The sequence below is a fragment of the Syngnathus scovelli genome, chromosome 5 (genome assembly GCF_024217435.2).
Source record: "Syngnathus scovelli strain Florida chromosome 5, RoL_Ssco_1.2, whole genome shotgun sequence".
Lineage (NCBI taxonomy): Eukaryota > Metazoa > Chordata > Actinopteri > Syngnathiformes > Syngnathidae > Syngnathus > Syngnathus scovelli.
The window spans coordinates 5,251,896-5,268,427 of NC_090851.1; the positions used below are offsets into that span (position 1 = coordinate 5,251,896).

The window sequence follows — 16,532 nt, forward strand, 5'->3', positions numbered from 1 at the left end:
CACTAAAAAGTTGGGGTTCGGTGAATGCGCATATGAAACTGGTGGGGTTCGATAACTCCAACAAGGTTAAGAACCACTGATGTCGACAAACAACCTTGGCACAGTCAGTCCCATTTACACCTATGGCCAGTCTTAAATGAACATGGACATGTGACCAATTCAGCCGCTAGAGGGCAGTCGTGAACACTTTCTGATACATGAACTGACAACTAGAATATATTTGTTACCTTTAATCTTCTCAATGCAATGTACGCAAGTGAAATTCCGTTACAAATATTTATCTAGATATTTGATTTTAATTTGTGAACCACTGTCTGGAAGACCTCCACGAATGTTTTCATTTCCGGGTTACGTCACAGTCCGCGGTGACATTGTACCGAGTAGTACACACGACGGTTGTCTTGGAGTTCTCTTAAAAACATTTCCTACTATTTCACATACGTTGAAGGCTACGAGACGTGTTATTTTTTCAATATGTCATCCACTACTGCGGGTTTTAATGAGGAGGGGCGGCATCAAGTAGCACAGGTTAGCAGCATGCCGATAAACATTATCCGACCCTCGCATGTGCTAACGCGTTTAGCCTGTTAGCTTCGATTAAAGACGAGCGGCCTCCCTCAACAGTGTTTACAACTCCCGGACTTGTCTGAGATTAAAAGTGTCTAGTTTGTCCCCTGCAGACGCGCCCGGTTACAGACTACATCCCCACCGAAGAGGAGAAGAGAGTGTTCAGGGAGTGCAACAATGAAAGCTTTTGGTATAGGTGTAAGTAACAACTTGTGTATCACTCGAAATTTGTATTTTCCACAGTAAAATCTCCTTTCAGCACAAATACTATCAATACTGTCAATCTAATCATTTTAGTACTATAATGTTATAGCCTCTAAGTGTACATTTCCTTAGTTATGAAAAATAATAATGCTTATGTTACAGCGGTACCATTCTCTGTGGTGAGCATGGGCATCACTCAAGTTCTGGTTGCCAGAGGTAAGATCACACTCATGTGGTCCTATGGAACATGCATGGATGGCAATTTGAATAAATTCTATGTGCTTCCATTTAGGGTCTCTCGCTGCATCTCCAAGGTTTGGATCGCTTCCAAAAGTGGTCTGTAAGTTTGATGACAAGACGATGTAGACGTTTTCTTGTTTAACGCAAATGCAACCTGCCTCTTAAAATGTCTGTCACTATCAGTTGGTATAAAAAGCCAGATCTCAACAGGAATTCAAATAATCCTTAATGTTTGCATTTTGTTAGCACCACTCTTAAGATTTTAGATGGCTATTACAAAATATCCTACATTCTGGAATGCAGCATTTGTTGTGATGGCTGCGTCTTTGCTGTGTTCGCAGTTGCTGGCCTATGTGGCTACTTGGCAGGTAAGATGTCGTACATGAAGACGTGTCAGGAGAAGTTCAAGAGGTTGGAAAACTCTCCTCTGGGAGAGGCCCTGAGACAGAGAACGGGACTGCCTCCACAGATGTGTGTACCAACACCAACGTCACACTATATAAGAAGGAAAGCTCAAAAGCAAGCCCCAATTAGTATTTTGTGGTTTCCTTTCTAGCCAAGGTGGTCAGTCCGAGATGAATGATCCCAACAGTCAGAGCTTTGACACCAATTTCCACCCTGCAGAGACGCAACCTTCCACCACCGAACATGAATATGGATTTAGTCCAGAATCGCCTGTTCCCATGCGAAGAGCAGACGACTTTAATATGTCAGGTGAGTAACACTTAATGCCTGACAAGCAATGAAAGGTAATGAAAACACGCTTTTGTATTTTAATATGGGTTGATAATGTGTCAAACTGTCATCTGCAGCTGAGGAAAACAACAGACCCAAGAGCAAGTCCATCCTCTATGAGGACTTGCGGCAAAAAAATCGAGAGAACTACGAGGTCACACTCACCCAGAAGGCTGACTCGCAGCTCAAAACTCCCTCTGTAAAGGAGCCAGAAAGACCAACAAAAAGCGGTAAACAAAATCATACAAACCTCTTTTTTTTAATTTATTTTTTATTCAATTTAAAATATTTTCTTCTTCAAATTGCAGCAAAGAAAAATATCTATGGAGACACCTGGGACGAATGAGTAGTTTTGTGTAAAAATGTACTTCAATGATCATGTGACACTAAATGACATCTTTGCTAAAGAATCAAATAAACCAAAGTGCTTGAAGTGTTCCGTCTGTGTTTACAGAAGATTTAAACTATTTCCTGGAAAAAGGCTGAATATCACAATACAGTTTGGAATATTACGTATACAATAACACTTTCTCCAGTGTAGTATCATCTGTGTATTTTAGGGGGTGTGCTTGAGCAGCCCTCCATGTGCTCACGGTGTAAAACAAAAGACAACTATAGATGGCTGTGACCGTGATGGCTGTGCGCGCAGCCGTGTTCATGACTTGTCCCACCGAGGCCTGCTGCAGAGGCATGAGGATTAGGTCCAGACACTGCACTGGTTGGGTTGGACCAACCTTCATACATCTTGGTTGAGCCACTACCAGCCAAGTTGGCGCTTGACAAAGGCGCATAGCCCTGCACTGGGTAAGATCCAGGTGTTGGGTTGATTTGTGGAAGGAGTGTTTTCCTCCTGTCCTCTGTGGAAGCTGGGACAAACGCCACCATCCTGATGCTCCTCAGCCAGCGGAAAGGTGCCGTCTTCTCCACAACGCCTGCCTTGGCCTCTGAGATGTCCAGAAAGGAGAACCATCCTCTTCCGTGCATCCATCCGATTAGTGTGGAGATGATATTGCAGGGGAGCACTGTGTGAGGAATGAGGACGCTGGTGATGAGGACAAAAATCCACGGGAGAACCATGGTGGGAAAACTGATCCCACAGAGGAAGGCTTTGGTCATTTTTGTGTGCGTGGTGGTGAGGGCCACGCAAGCGAGGGCCATAGGTACCAGCCCTTCTGTGGGTCCATTGCCGTTGCTCTCCTGCAGGAGATCCACAAAGGCATACAACAAGCCTGTCATTGTTGACATCAGGATGCACACAAACAGGAAGCGGACAGTGCCAAAGCCTTTCTCCAGGCTACCACTGAGGAACACCATGGTGCAGATGCTGAGGAGCAGTTGAGTGAAGCTTCTGTGGTAGAATGGGTATGTCAAGAGTGTATGCACATGCCCTTTGAGAAAAACACTCGCCCCAACACTGAGTCCCCCCTCAGAGGAGTCCAAGTAGGTTTGGAGCGCGAACACAGCACAGGATGTGAGGGTGATCAGGAACATCCCACTCGAAATGCCAGGAACCACATCTCTCAAAACTTGGACGACCATCCTGAAGTGGCTCGCGCTCATTTTATGGTCGTGGACAACGAAACGTGGGTAAAAACGCAGCGGTTTTGACCAAACAAGTAGTTTGAAAACGACCGTAGAATCCCGGAAGTAAGGTTATTACTGTTTAGAGATGTGCAGATCATCGCAGGCTGGAGCGCACATCCAAGATGAAGCACTACTATTCAATTAAAAATACAACTAAGTAGTATACCTATAAGCAAATTAATGAAAAATAATCCCATGACCACAGGGTCAAACAAACGTTACTCCATGTTTTGGTTTTGGGGAGAGACATTTGTGTTTCAAAGGGTTTCCGGTTAGGCTTTTCAAAATAAGGCTTAAGATGCTGGTTGAGTGGCGACGTGATTTTATTTTGCAAATAATACCACAGAAGGTCCCTAAGGATTTTATTTTGGCATTTCCTGCACTGGCTATCGATGACCGGAAAGTGGGGGCTGCACAGTGGATAGCCTCTTGATATTGTTTGTTTTTTGTCTTAATTTTGGAATTGCTCCTTCTCTTTGAGGGGAATGGGGGGAAAAGACGAGGGAAGAAGTTGTTATATAGTGACTGGTGTATGAAAAATATCCCGTTAAGCCTTTCACAATAAAAGAAACGACATGAAATTATAATTTGATAATACTGCTGCAAAATATGTGAATTTATTAACTAACTGCATCTAACCAACAATAAAGGTGCATTTCTATTTGTATTAGGTCGTGTTGTCGCCATTTGCTTTTTTGTTTTGCTGGTTTGAAAATGTGACTTTTTTTAAGGGACATCTGACTCCCAACATTTTACAGACTTTTTTCGTTTGCTTTTTGCGTTTAGGTTTTCAGACCATAACTTTCATTAAATGTTTCATAATAAGCGTATTTTCATTTTAAGTATCAAAAGTCCTTTCATCGCGAAGGAAAAGGCACTCAATAACCCAGTGCGATTTTTGTCAGCAGTTTGGTTTCTGTTTTGTGTTTAAAAAGTTGAAGCTCGCCTGGGTCTTCCGGTGTCGTATGGCGACTGCAACGGATGTTGATATTTTGCTTGCGAGCCTGCCGCTGAGAGATGTGAACTGTTGGGACGGCTCGCTTTTGAATTTGTCCTCCCTTTTGTCCAATTCGCGATCGAAGGGGAGCCGCGTCTTAGTGAGCCCAGCGGCATCGCGTCCATCCCGGTGGCGTCTCGACCGGGAAGCGCGGCACTCCGTTTTGGGGCCGTGCGTGCGATGATGGAGGACTTTGACGAAATCTACGAGGAAGAGGAGGAGGAAGAAGAGGACGAGGACAGGGCCGCGGAGGAACAGCTCCTCAAGTACGCTCCGGATCCGGTGGTGGTGCGAGGCTCCGGACACGTCACTGTGTAAGTTACCAACGAGGCGAGTTGGCATTTTGGGGGGGGAGAGTTCAAACGGTGTCGCGTGACGATGAGCGAGCGTGGGGGGGAATGCTAACTGGATGCTAATTGATTAGCATCCGCCTATGGACAAGCTAAGTCTGTTAGCTCCACTGTTAGCTGCCATCAACATTTAACGTACAAAGTGCTTTTACATTGTTTGCATCATTTTTAAGCACACAACTTTTTGTATATGCCCGTTTTCTTCGTGCTTATGCTAATGTCAAGCAGTTAAAATGGTAAAGTTTTAACATTGTTTCATACTTTGCGTTCAGGTAAGCGCATTTGCATGGACCCCTGGTGATACGCTTACATTTAATTTAATCCTGATTTTACGGTCGAGCGATCTCTGCTTTAAGTTTATCTTGATGTGAAATGACTGTTTAATACTAATTTCCAATAAATGCCCCCAAGAAGTGATGAAAAGATGGGGTGTGCATAAAATCTATTTGCAAGTTAATACATGTATTGACGCGATTGAATCGCACGAAGCATTTAAAAATATATATAATTAAAATCAGAAAGGAAAGCAAATGTTTTCCTATTTATTGTAATGAGACTGTACAACTCCAGAATTGAATTGTCACTGTCACAACCAACTGTATGGTCACGTTGTGTATCATTCTGTAATGGCTGTTGGTATTTACTGCAGCATTCTGGTGTGCCCTTAATTTCACAGATTTGGACTTAGCAACAAATTTGAATCAGAATTTCCTTCAGCACTTACAGGGAAGGTGAGTGTCAAACGCATTGTTTAAGTTGTTCTTTTTCCATTGCTGCAATATCATGGATACATGCATCTTTTTGCTTTGTCAGGTTGCACCTGAGGAGTTCAAAGCGAGTATCAACCGTGTGAACAGCTGTCTAAAGAAGACGCTACCGGTGAACGTACGATGGCTCCTGTGCGGCTGCCTGTGCTGTTGCTGCACGCTCGGCTTTAGTTTGTGGCCTGTCATTTGTCTCAGCAAGCGGGTAATATATGCGTACGCGCAAACACACATGCATAACGGGCACCCAACCCAAACATCACCCCGGCCTGACCCAGCACACTTTTCCCTGTTGCCTTCCAGACAAGAAGATCTATAGAGAAACTTCTAGAGTGGGAGAACAGCAGACTCTACCACAAGGTGTGTGTTGTTGATTAGTGTCAAAGTCAAATAATAAATGGAAATAATATCAATTTAAAGAAAAAAAAGAAAAGAAATACCACTAGGTCCTGCTGTGCATGGCTTGGGCTCTTGGGGGCAGTGTTTTATTTAAATCACTATATCACATTTTGGTTGGGCCTTGCATTGAGTATATTTACATTTCTTTTTATCTATTTGCAGCTATGTTTGCATTGGCGACTGAACAAAAGAAAGTGTGAATCCAACAACATGATGGAATATGTAAGTGATGTGAATCCCACTTGAATTTTAGGCAGGACTTACCCTGCTGTAATATCTATATTGGCCAAGGTGAACACACCTTAATGAGCAGCACATTGTGCATTTAATTTAGAAATACTTGATCGTTTCTTCCACTCTTTATCATACTAGTTATGCTACTACATGTGTCTTTTTATAATGACTTTAAACAGAGTGCTGTTATGAGTGTTGTTCGGAAACAAATTCAAACTTGTAGCTCTAGACATCACTGTATTACGATTAATATTAGATGTTAAAACAATTAAAACACTCCCTATTTCTTGCTTTACTAAAATCTCTGATTAAGAGTAATGGCTTCGAATTTAACTGTCTTTTAAAATCACAACTTACAAATTGCATTTACATCTTCAGTACAGTTATGCTACTGAATATATTTTTCATTAATCAACTGTGGTACTTCTGTTACTTATTTTTTAAGACATTCACTCACAAACCGAGAGTAGCGTTACCACAATATTCATAAAAAAAAAATGACTATTCCTCTTGTCAGGTAATCCTAATAGAATTCCTACCGAAGATCCCCATCTTCAGACCCGACTAGCCGATTGGATCTTGACAACCGTCGCCGTCCGAGCTGCCGACGAACTTTCCTCCAGAATCACTCGAACGTTTTTTTTGTTTACAAGGCGACATCGGCCCTCTTGTTTTCTTTTCTGGGCAACTTCTGGCGCCGAGGTCTTCTCTTTGCCTTTTGGTTTACAAGGCCAGCATCCTAACGAGTGAATTCAGGTCAGCCAGCAAGCTCCCGTATGATGCGGATCTGGTGGCGGTGTGGGTTTCAGGCCCGGCGCTGGAAAATGAGACCCTTATTTTTTTTCCGGACTGGAGCAGAGCGTGGTGGCGGGAACACTGTTCAAAGCTCGGCTAGCGTCGACCCACCAAATACACCCCAGTGCTTTTGGAAAAGTGGAGAGGAAGCTTCAAATGTGTAGCAGGACATTGTAGACATCCTTCTGGTCGCCTTTCATCACTTTAGCACACTTCACTGTGCATCGCCTGAACCCAGAGACAATCACACAGTCGTGACTGCACTCCACATTGGGACAAAATATGCCCTGCCTGGAGTTGCCTTGGGAACAAGGACATAGGCGATAAAGAGAAAACTTTTTTTTTTAAACCATTTTTGTCAAAGCAATGTTGTGGAAAACTTTGTGACATCACATCACAGATCTATTTTTTCCCCGAAAGGCAAGCCTTCTGTTCGTTTTTTCAATTCCTGTTTTGCCAAACACGTCTTTATTTTTTGTCTTTTTGTTTTCATTTGTAATTGTGTGAAATGTTTGCAATAGGGCGAAACCTCCAAAGTCAAACAGTGGTCACATTTTTTTTTTTACACGCTCCGCTGTCATGCAAGTGTAAAGGCAGGGTACCTGTAAAAGAAAGCTAAAATCAAGTCAAACAACTCACCCTAAGTTCACAAACAAAGAGTACGTACTTACTGCAGGACGTGACGCCAAATCTGATCTTTTTATCTACTCGCATTCCAAAACCAAATGCAACTTCTCTTCTAAGTGTTTATGGAGGTTACTAAGTACATTTTGTCAAAACAACTGACATGTTTTTGCCTCAAAACACTTGTGGAGATTTGTCAAAATGCCAATTCTACATTTCAATGTATTTTTTGACTTTGGAACGTTGGACTGCTTTTTAGTGTGTCATCATGTCAACTGTAAAAGCACATTATGGATGTGGTCCTTCATTGGGCTTCTTGTTACTTTCGGTTTTTGGTTTACAGCTGTGAATGTGGCCCTGATAAAAAAAAAAAAAAATAGAAGAGATTTATTTATTTTACTTTTTTAAGTAGCCAATTACAAAATGTGGCTTAATGTGGTGATGAGATCATTGTTTGCAACTGAGTAAGTATAGATTGCCACAGATGTCATGGGTTTACCTTTCATTGTTTTTCATCAGATTTTACATATGTCCAATTTTAACGATCAGCGCTTCATTGTTCACGTTTAGTAAGACTTCCTGCCGAACCACATTCTGTGATGAGGTACTGCTATCAAGGTTTGCTTTTTACAAGATTTGTAAGGATGGGCATTTGACTCCTCTTCCTAGAATATGGGCAAAATTAACATTATTGGGAAAAAAGAAATCCAATAATGTGATTGTATTAGTCAACATTTAATTCCACATAGTAGACATGGTTAGTTTAATATTTCAATGCCCATCCCTACTTGGAACTAAGCAGTGTGCGGATGTGGGTCACACTCAGGGGATTATCATTGATCATTAACAAAAATGTAGCACAGTCAGGGTATTCTCTATGGTTATACCACAGTACTTGAATATTTGTTTTATAGTGTATTCCCCCGCCCCTCTTCCCCTCCCCTTCCAGCTATTCCTCTTTCAGAAAGAAGTAAACACATACAACCACATTGTATTGTCTTATATCTATCGCACATTCACTATTCATTGCCTGGTCACATGTTACGAGGCCATGAGCTACCTATAAATCTGACTGTCGTATTTTTGGGTTTGTAATATGCAGATATTTGTGCAGCGTGGACACATGATGGTGTAGTATGCAAATATTCTTTGACTGATCTCAGACTGTGATTTTGAACTCTGCACAGAGATTTCCTATGATTTTGTGTGCGTGTGCACGAGCAAATGCACGCGTGTGTGCGTGTGTCTTATGGGGAGAAATGTATATATGACCCATATGCCGATATGTGTACGGTAATAAATGACCAGGAAAACAGTCTTTATTTGTAAAAAAAAGACTATGTACAGTAAAGCTTTTATTTTTAAATGACTATGTATAATAAGGCTTTAAAAAAGACTATATATAGTAAGACTTTTTTTTACTTTTTAAATTACCACCTATGATTCTTGAGCCCTTAGCTTTGACTCCTACCCCTTGACCCCTGATCCTTGACCTTTGACATATGGCCCCTAACCCAGTGCTTCTCAATAATTTTCTGTGATGTCCCCCATAGGGAGAAGGAAACATTTCGCGCCCTCCCGCCCCATGTTATTAACATTAAAGAAAACAAAATATAAATAAAAAAGAAAGATCAACTTATAATAAAGGAGAACTATTAATAGCATTGTTTTTTAGTCTGTAACAGAACAGATTCAATGTGCATCACTTTGCCTGAAATAAATAAGTTATAATTATTTAAACTATACACATTCTTGACCAACTGCCAGATTTGAGGAGGACCACTTCTCCAGAGGTGATGCTGCGGACTATTCTTGCCTAGATCGACTGGGACGGTTCCTAAAGGGAGCCACTTCTCCACAGGGGTCTAAGTGTGGTGCTTCATTTTATTAAATGCTGTTTTAACCTACATGAGTGCCAAAAGTCCCAATGATCGTGAGCAGCAGGGGGGGGCCCCATTTCAACCCCTTACACTGAGTGCCAAGCAGGGAAGAAATGGGTACCATTGTTATAGTCACTGGTATGACTCGGCAGGGGTTTGAACCCACAACCTCCCAATCTCAGGGCGGACACTCTCCTCTTAGGCCACTGAGCTGGTAAACACTTGTATCGTAGTATAACACTTATAGTCGTTTTTAAATAACGTGTATACCTATATACGCCTAAATATTGTTATCCAATATATCTACTGCAATTTCACATTAGATTGCTGGTTTGAAATTTGCTTCTGGCGTCTTATTCCTTGTTTTTATATTCGCCAATTAAAACATAAAAATCAGCTTAATCATGCATTTTATTTTTTTTACCTCGTGTAGTGTACCAAAATATCCCATAATTATCTGCCTAAATAATTGTGACTAATTTAAAACTATTCTACTTGTTAATACCTACAAAATAACATATTCTAACCGGAGATTGCATTGACCTAATTTTCACATGGTCCTTGTTTACATTTTGCATTTGACACTGACAGCTGTCAAGTGCCACGTTAGGGCTCTTCTTGTGTAACTTTTATTTATTATGAGTTTTCTTTTGTAAGTTTAACTTTGGGTACTTCGAAAGTGTCATTTTAAATTGTACTTTGCTAGGTGTTCGTGTACACAACGTGTTGTGGTGACATCTGCTGTGGAGTCAGCTAGTCGCTTGTGAGCTGCTCCATAAAACCATACATGTTCCATGTATTGACAGCAAGGCTTCCATAGGTTAGTGGTTAGTGCTCTGGGCTTTCACCCCAGCGACCTAGGTTCGAATCTCAGTGTGAACAAAAAAAATTTTATCATAGAAAATTTGCAATATAGTTGCTCGTGTAACCATAAAACCATACATGTCCCATGAACTAGGACCAAGGCATAGGGTAGTGGTTAGTACTCTGGTCTGTCACCCCAGTGACCCCGGTTCGAATCTCAGTGGGACCGAAACATTTTATCATAGAAAATTTGCAACACAGTTGCTCGTGTAACCACAGAACCATACATGTTCCATGTACTGAGAGCAAGCCTTCCATAGGGTAGTGGTTAGTACTCTGGTCTGTCACCCCAGCGACCCCGGTTCGAATCTCAGTGGGACCGAAACATTCTATCATAGAAAATTTGCAACACAGTTGCTCGTGTAACCATAGAACCATACATGTTCCATGTACTGAGCGCAAGGCTTCCATAGGGTAGTGGTTAGTACTCTGGTCTGTCACCCCAGCGACCCCGGTTCGAATCTCAGTGGGACCAAAACATTTTATCATAGAAAATTTGCAACACAGTTGCTCGTGTAACCATAGAACCATACATGTTCCATGTACTGAGAGCAAGGCTTCCATAGGGTAGTGGTTAGTACTCTGGTCTGTCACCCCAGCGACCCAGGTTCGAATCTCAGTGGGACCAAATCATTTTATCATAGAAAATTTGCAACACAGTTGCTCGTGTAACCATAGAACCATACATGTTCCATGTACTGAGAGCAAGGCTTCTATAGGGTAGTGGTTAGTACTCTAGGCTTTCACCCCAGCGACCCAGGTTTGAATCTCACTGGGACCAAATCATTTTATCATAGAAAATTTGCAACACAGTTGCTCGTGTAACCATAAAACCATACATGTTCCATGTACTGAGAGCAAGGCTTCCATAGGGTAGTGGTTAGTGCTCTGGGCTTTCACCCCAGTGATCCAGGTTCGAATCTCAGTGGGACCAAAAAATTTTATCATAGAAAATTTTCAACACGGTTGCTCGTGTAACCATAAAAACATACATGTCCCTTGCACTGAGAGCAAGGCTTTCATTGGGTAGTGGTTAGTGCTCCGGGCTTTCACCCCAGCGACCCTCAGTGGGACCCAAAAAAGTTAGGGTTAGGGTTAGAGCTCGGGTTAGGTTTACAGCTAGGGTTAGGGTTACAGCTAGGGTTAGAGCTAGGGTTTGGGTTAGAGCGCTTACTAGGGTTAGGGTTACAGCTAGGGTTAGGGAAGGGTTAGGGTTAGAGCTTGGGTTAGGGTTAGAGCTAGGGTTGGGGTTAGAGCTAGGGTTAGGGCTAGGGCTAGAGCTAGGGTTAGAGTTAGTGCGAGGGTTAGGGTTAGAGCTAGGGTTAGGGTTAGGGTTACTGCGAGGGTTAGGGTTAGAGTTACTGCGAGGGTTAGGGTTAGAGTTACTGCGAGGGTTAGGGTTAGAGTTAGGGCGAGGGTTAGGGTAAGAGCTAGGGTTAGGGTTAGAGCTAGGGTTAGGGTTAGAATTAGAGTGAGGGTTAGAGCTAGGGTTAGGGTTAAGGTTAGAGGTACGGTTAGGGTTAGAGCTAGGGTTAGAGTTAGTGCGAGGGTTAGGGTTAGAGCTAGGGTTAGAGGTAGGCTTAGGGTTAGAGCTAGGGTTAGGGTTAGAGCTAGGGTTAGGGTTAGAACTAGGCTTAGGGTTAGGGTTAGAGTTAGGGTTAGGGTTAGAGCTAGGGTTAGGGTTAGAGTTAGAGTTAGAGTTAGTGCGAGGGTTAGGGTTAGAGCTAGGGTTAGGGTTAGAGTTAGGGCGAGGGTTAGGGTTAGAGCTAGGGTTAGAGTTACTGCGAGGGTTAGGGTTAGAGTTAGGGCGAGGGGTAGGGTTAGAGCTAGGGTTAGGGTTAGAATTAGAGTGAGGGTTAGAGCTAGGGTTAGAGCTAGGGTTAGGGTTAGAATTAGAGTGAGGGTTAGAGCTAGGGTTAGGGTTAAGGTTAGAGGTACGGTTAGGGTTAGAGCTAGGGTTAGAGTTAGTGCGAGGGTTAGGGTTAGAGCTAGGGTTAGAGGTAGGCTTAGGGTTAGAGCTAGGGTTAGGGTTAGAGCTAGGGTTAGGGTTAGAGCTAGGCTTAGGGTTAGGGTTAGAGTTAGGGTTAGGGTTAGAGCGAGGGTTAGGGTTAGAGTTAGAGTTAGTGCGAGGGTTAGGGTTAGAGCTAGGGTTAGGGTTAGAGTTAGGGCGAGGGTTAGGGTTAGAGCTAGGGTTAGGGTTAGAGTTACTGCGAGGGTTAGGGTTAGAGTTAGGGCGAGGGTTAGGGTTAGAGCTAGGGTTAGGGTTAGAATTAGAGTGAGGGTTAGAGCTAGGGTTAGAGCTAGGGTTAGGGTTAGAATTAGAGTGAGGGTTAGAGCTAGGGTTAGGGTTAAGGTTAGAGGTACGGTTAGGGTTAGAGCTAGGGTTAGAGTTAGTGCGAGGGTTAGAGCTAGGGTTAGAGGTAGGCTTAGGGTTAGAGCTAGGGTTAGGGTTAGAGCTAGGGTTAGGGTTAGAGCTAGGCTTAGGGTTAGGGTTAGAGTTAGGGTTAGGGTTAGAGCGAGGGTTAGGGTTAGAGTTAGAGTTAGAGTTAGTGCGAGGGTTAGGGTTAGAGCTAGGGTTAGGGTTAGAGTTAGGGCGAGGGTTAGGGTTAGAGCTAGGGTTAGGGTTAGAGTTACTGCGAGGGTTAGGGTTAGAGTTAGGGCGAGGGTTAGGGTTAGAGCTAGGGTTAGAATTAGAGTGAGGGTTAGAGCTAGGGTTAGAGCTAGGGTTAGGGTTAGAATTAGAGTGAGGGTTAGAGCTAGGGTTAGGGTTAAGGTTAGAGGTACGGTTAGGGTTAGAGCTAGGGTTAGAGTTAGTGCGAGGGTTAGAGCTAGGGTTAGGGGTAGGCTTAGGGTTAGAGCTAGGGTTAGGGTTAGAGCTAGGGTTAGGGTTAGAGCTAGGCTTAGGGTTAGGGTTAGAGTTAGGGTTAGGGTTAGAGCTAGGGTTAGGGTTAGAGTTAGAGTTAGTGCGAGGGTTAGGGTTAGAGCTAGGGTTAGAGTTAGGGCGAGGGTTAGGGTTAGAGCTAGGGTTAGGGTTAGAGTTACTGCGAGGGTTAGGGTTAGAGTTAGGGCGAGGGTTAGGGTTAGAGCTAGGGTTAGTGTTAGAGCTAGGGTTAGGGTTAGAATTAGAGTGAGGGTTAGAGCTAGGGTTAGAGCTAGGGTTTGGGTTAGAATTAGAGTGAGGGTTAGAGCTAGGGTTAGGGTTAAGGTTAGAGGTACGGTTAGGGTTAGAGCTAGGGTTAGAGTTAGTGCGAGGGTTAGAGCTAGGGTTAGGGGTAGGCTTAGGGTTAGAGCTAGGGTTAGGGTTAGAGCTAGGCTTAGGGTTAGAGCTAGGGTTAGGGTTAGAGTTAGAGTTAGTGCGAGGGTGAGGGTTAGAGCTAGGGTTAGGGTTAGAGTTAGGGCGAGGGTTAGGGTTAGAGCTAGGGTTAGGGTTAGAGTTACTGCGAGGGTTAGGGTTAGAGTTAGGGCGAGGGTTAGGGTTAGAGCTAGGGTTAGGGTTAGAGCTAGGGTTAGGGTTAGAATTAGAGTGAGGGTTAGAGCTAGGGTTAGGGTTAGAGTTACTGTTTTTTTTTTTTTTTTTAAACTACCATACACGGTAGTTTTTTTTAAACTACCATTTATGTTAGTTTTTTTTTTTTTTTTTTTTTTTTAAAAACTACCATACACGGTAGTTTTTTTTTTTAAACTACCATTTATGGTAGTTTTTTTTTTTTTTTTTTTTTTTAAACTACCATACACGGTAGTTTTTTTTTTTTTTTTAAACTACCATACATTTATGGTAGTTTAAAAAAAAACTACCGTGTATGGTAGTTTAAAAAAAAAAAACTACCATAAATGGTAGTTTTAAAAAAAACTACCGTGTATGGTAGTTTAAAAAAAAAAAAAAAACTACCATAAATGGTAGTTTAAAAAAAACTACCGTGTATGGTAGTTTAAAAAAAAAAAAAAAAACAGTAACTCTAACCCTAACCCTAGCTCTAACCCTCACTCTAATTCTAACCCTAACCCTAGCTCTAACCCTAACCCTCGCCCTAACTCTAACCCTAACCCTCGCAGTAACTCTAACCCTAACCCTAGCTCTAACCCTAACCCTCGCCCTAACTCTAACCCTAACCCTAGCTCTAACCCTAACCCTCGCACTAACTCTAACTCTAACCCTAACCCTAGCTCTAACCCTAACCCTAACTCTAACCCTAACCCTAAGCCTAGCTCTAACCCTAACCCTAGCTCTAACCCTAAGCCTACCCCTAACTCTAACCCTAACCCTAGCTCTAACCCTAACCCTCGCACTAACTCTAACTCTAACTCTAACCCTAACCCTAGCTCTAACCCTAACCCTAACTCTAACCCTAACCCTAAGCCTAGCTCTACCCCTAACCCTAGCTCTAACCCTCGCACTAACTCTAACCCTAGCTCTAACCCTAACCGTACCTCTAACCTTAACCCTAGCTCTAACCCTCACTCTAATTCTAACCCTAACCCTAGCTCTAACCCTAGCTCTAACCCTCACTCTAATTCTAACTCTAACCCTAGCTCTAACCCTAACCCTAGCTCTAACCCTAACCCTCGCCCTAACTCTAACCCTAACCCTCGCAGTAACTCTAACCCTAACCCTAGCTCTAACCCTAACCCTCGCCCTAACTCTAACCCTAACCCTAGCTCTAACCCTAACCCTCGCACTAACTCTAACTCTAACTCTAACCCTAACCCTAGCTCTAACCCTAACCCTAACTCTAACCCTAAGCCTAGCTCTAACCCTAACACTAGCTCTAACCCTAACCCTAGCTCTAACCCTAAGCCTACCTCTAACCCTAGCTCTAACCCTAACCCTCGCACTAACTCTAACCCTAGCTCTAACCCTAACCGTACCTCTAACCTTAACCCTAACCCTAGCTCTAACCCTCACTCTAATTCTAACCCTAACCCTAGCTCTAACTCTAGCTCTAACCCTCACTCTAATTCTAACCCTAACCCTAGCTCTAACCCTAACCCTCGCCCTAACTCTAACCCTAACCCTCGCAGTAACTCTAACCCTAACCCTAGCTCTAACCCTAACCCTCGCCCTAACTCTAACCCTAACCCTAGCTCTAACCCTAACCCTCGCACTAACTCTAACTCTAACCCTAACCCTAGCTCTAACCCTAACCCTAACTCTAACCCTAAGCCTAGCTCTAACCCTAACACTAGCTCTAACCCTAACCCTAGCTCTAACCCTAAGCCTACCTCTAACCCTAGCTCTAACCCTAACCCTCGCACTAACTCTAACCCTAGCTCTAACCCTAACCGTACCTCTAACCTTAACCCTAACCCTAGCTCTAACCCTCACTCTAATTCTAACCCTAACCCTAGCTCTAACCCTAGCTCTAACCCTCACTCTAATTCTAACCCTAACCCTAGCTCTAACCCTAGCTCTAACCCTCACTCTAATTCTAACCCTAACCCTAGCTCTAACCCTAACCCTCGCCCTAACTCTAACCCTAACCCTCGCAGTAACTCTAACCCTAACCCTAGCTCTAACCCTAACCCTCGCCCTAACTCTAACCCTAACCCTAGCTCTAACCCTAACCCTCGCACTAACTCTAACTCTAACTCTAACCCTAACCCTAGCTCTAACCCTAACCCTAACTCTAACTCTAACCCTAACCCTAAGCCTAGCTCTAACCCTAACCCTAACCCTAGCTCTAACCCTAACCCTAGCTCTAACCCTAAGCCTAGCTCTAACCCTAACCCTCGCACTAACTCTAACCCTAGCTCTAACCCTAACCGTACCTCTAACCTTAACCCTAACCCTAGCTCTAACCCTCACTCTAATTCTAACCCTAGCTCTAACCCTAACCCTAGCTCTTACCCTAACCCTCGCCCTAACTCTAACCCTAACCCTCGCAGTAACTCTAACCCTAACCCTCGCAGTAACTCTAACCCTAACCCTCGCAGTAACCCTAACCCTAACCCTAGCTCTAACCCTCGCACTAACTCTAACCCTAGCTCTAGCCCTAGCCCTAACCCTAGCTCTAACCCCAACCCTAGCTCTAACCCTAACCCAAGCTCTAACCCTAACCCTTCCCTAACCCTAGCTGTAACCCTAACCCTAGTAAGCGCTCTAACCCAAACCCTAGCTCTAACCCTAACCCTAGCTGTAACCCTAACCCTAGCTGTAAACCTAACCCGAGCTCTAACCCTAACCCTAACTTTTTTGGGTCCCACTGAGGGTCGCTGGGGTGAAAGCCCGGAGCACTAACCACTACCCAATGAAAGCCTTGCTCTCAGTGCAAGGGACATGTATGTTTTTATGGTTACA

General features: G+C 43.5%; 3 protein-coding genes across 3 annotated transcripts; 2 read left to right on the forward strand and 1 right to left on the reverse strand.

Annotated features, from left to right (window-relative positions):
* The first annotated feature begins 332 nt into the window (after positions 1–332).
* On the forward strand, positions 333–2,179 carry LOC125969603 (OCIA domain-containing protein 1). The gene is made up of 8 exons (XM_049721851.1): positions 333–528; positions 681–765; positions 934–987; positions 1,064–1,111; positions 1,353–1,482; positions 1,568–1,725; positions 1,824–1,976; positions 2,055–2,179. Exons 1-8 carry the CDS (start codon positions 475–477, stop codon positions 2,090–2,092), a joined length of 720 nt encoding a protein of 239 aa, XP_049577808.1. The 5' UTR covers positions 333–474; the 3' UTR covers positions 2,093–2,179.
* On the reverse strand, positions 2,085–3,709 carry rhbdd2 (rhomboid domain containing 2). The gene has a single exon (XM_049721848.2). It carries the CDS (start codon positions 3,304–3,306, stop codon positions 2,359–2,361), a length of 948 nt encoding a protein of 315 aa, XP_049577805.1. The 5' UTR covers positions 3,307–3,709; the 3' UTR covers positions 2,085–2,358.
* A 572-nt stretch (positions 3,710–4,281) lies between these two features.
* Positions 4,282–8,811, forward strand: LOC125969605 (cysteine-rich hydrophobic domain-containing protein 2). Its single transcript, XM_049721853.2, has 6 exons — positions 4,282–4,641; positions 5,354–5,408; positions 5,491–5,646; positions 5,745–5,801; positions 6,003–6,062; positions 6,592–8,811. The coding sequence occupies exons 1-6, from the start codon at positions 4,508–4,510 to the stop codon at positions 6,640–6,642; spliced, it is 513 nt and encodes a 170-aa protein (XP_049577810.1). The 5' UTR covers positions 4,282–4,507; the 3' UTR covers positions 6,643–8,811.
* The last annotated feature ends 7,721 nt before the right edge of the window (positions 8,812–16,532 follow it).

Excerpts from the sequence above, each read along its gene's own strand:
- LOC125969603 (XM_049721851.1), top strand. The coding sequence starts at position 475 with ATGTCATCCACTACTGCGGGTTTTAATGAGGAGGGGCGGCATCAAGTA. Across the intron at positions 1,483-1,567 it reads ACGGGACTGCCTCCACAGAT|CCAAGGTGGTCAGTCCGAGA; the intron begins GTGTGTACCAAC and ends TTTCCTTTCTAG. Across the intron at positions 1,726-1,823 it reads AGACGACTTTAATATGTCAG|CTGAGGAAAACAACAGACCC; the intron begins GTGAGTAACACT and ends TGTCATCTGCAG.
- rhbdd2 (XM_049721848.2), bottom strand. The coding sequence starts at position 3,306 with ATGAGCGCGAGCCACTTCAGGATGGTCGTCCAAGTTTTGAGAGATGTG.
- LOC125969605 (XM_049721853.2), top strand. The coding sequence starts at position 4,508 with ATGATGGAGGACTTTGACGAAATCTACGAGGAAGAGGAGGAGGAAGAA. Across the intron at positions 4,642-5,353 it reads GGCTCCGGACACGTCACTGT|ATTTGGACTTAGCAACAAAT; the intron begins GTAAGTTACCAA and ends TTAATTTCACAG. Across the intron at positions 5,409-5,490 it reads CTTCAGCACTTACAGGGAAG|GTTGCACCTGAGGAGTTCAA; the intron begins GTGAGTGTCAAA and ends TTGCTTTGTCAG.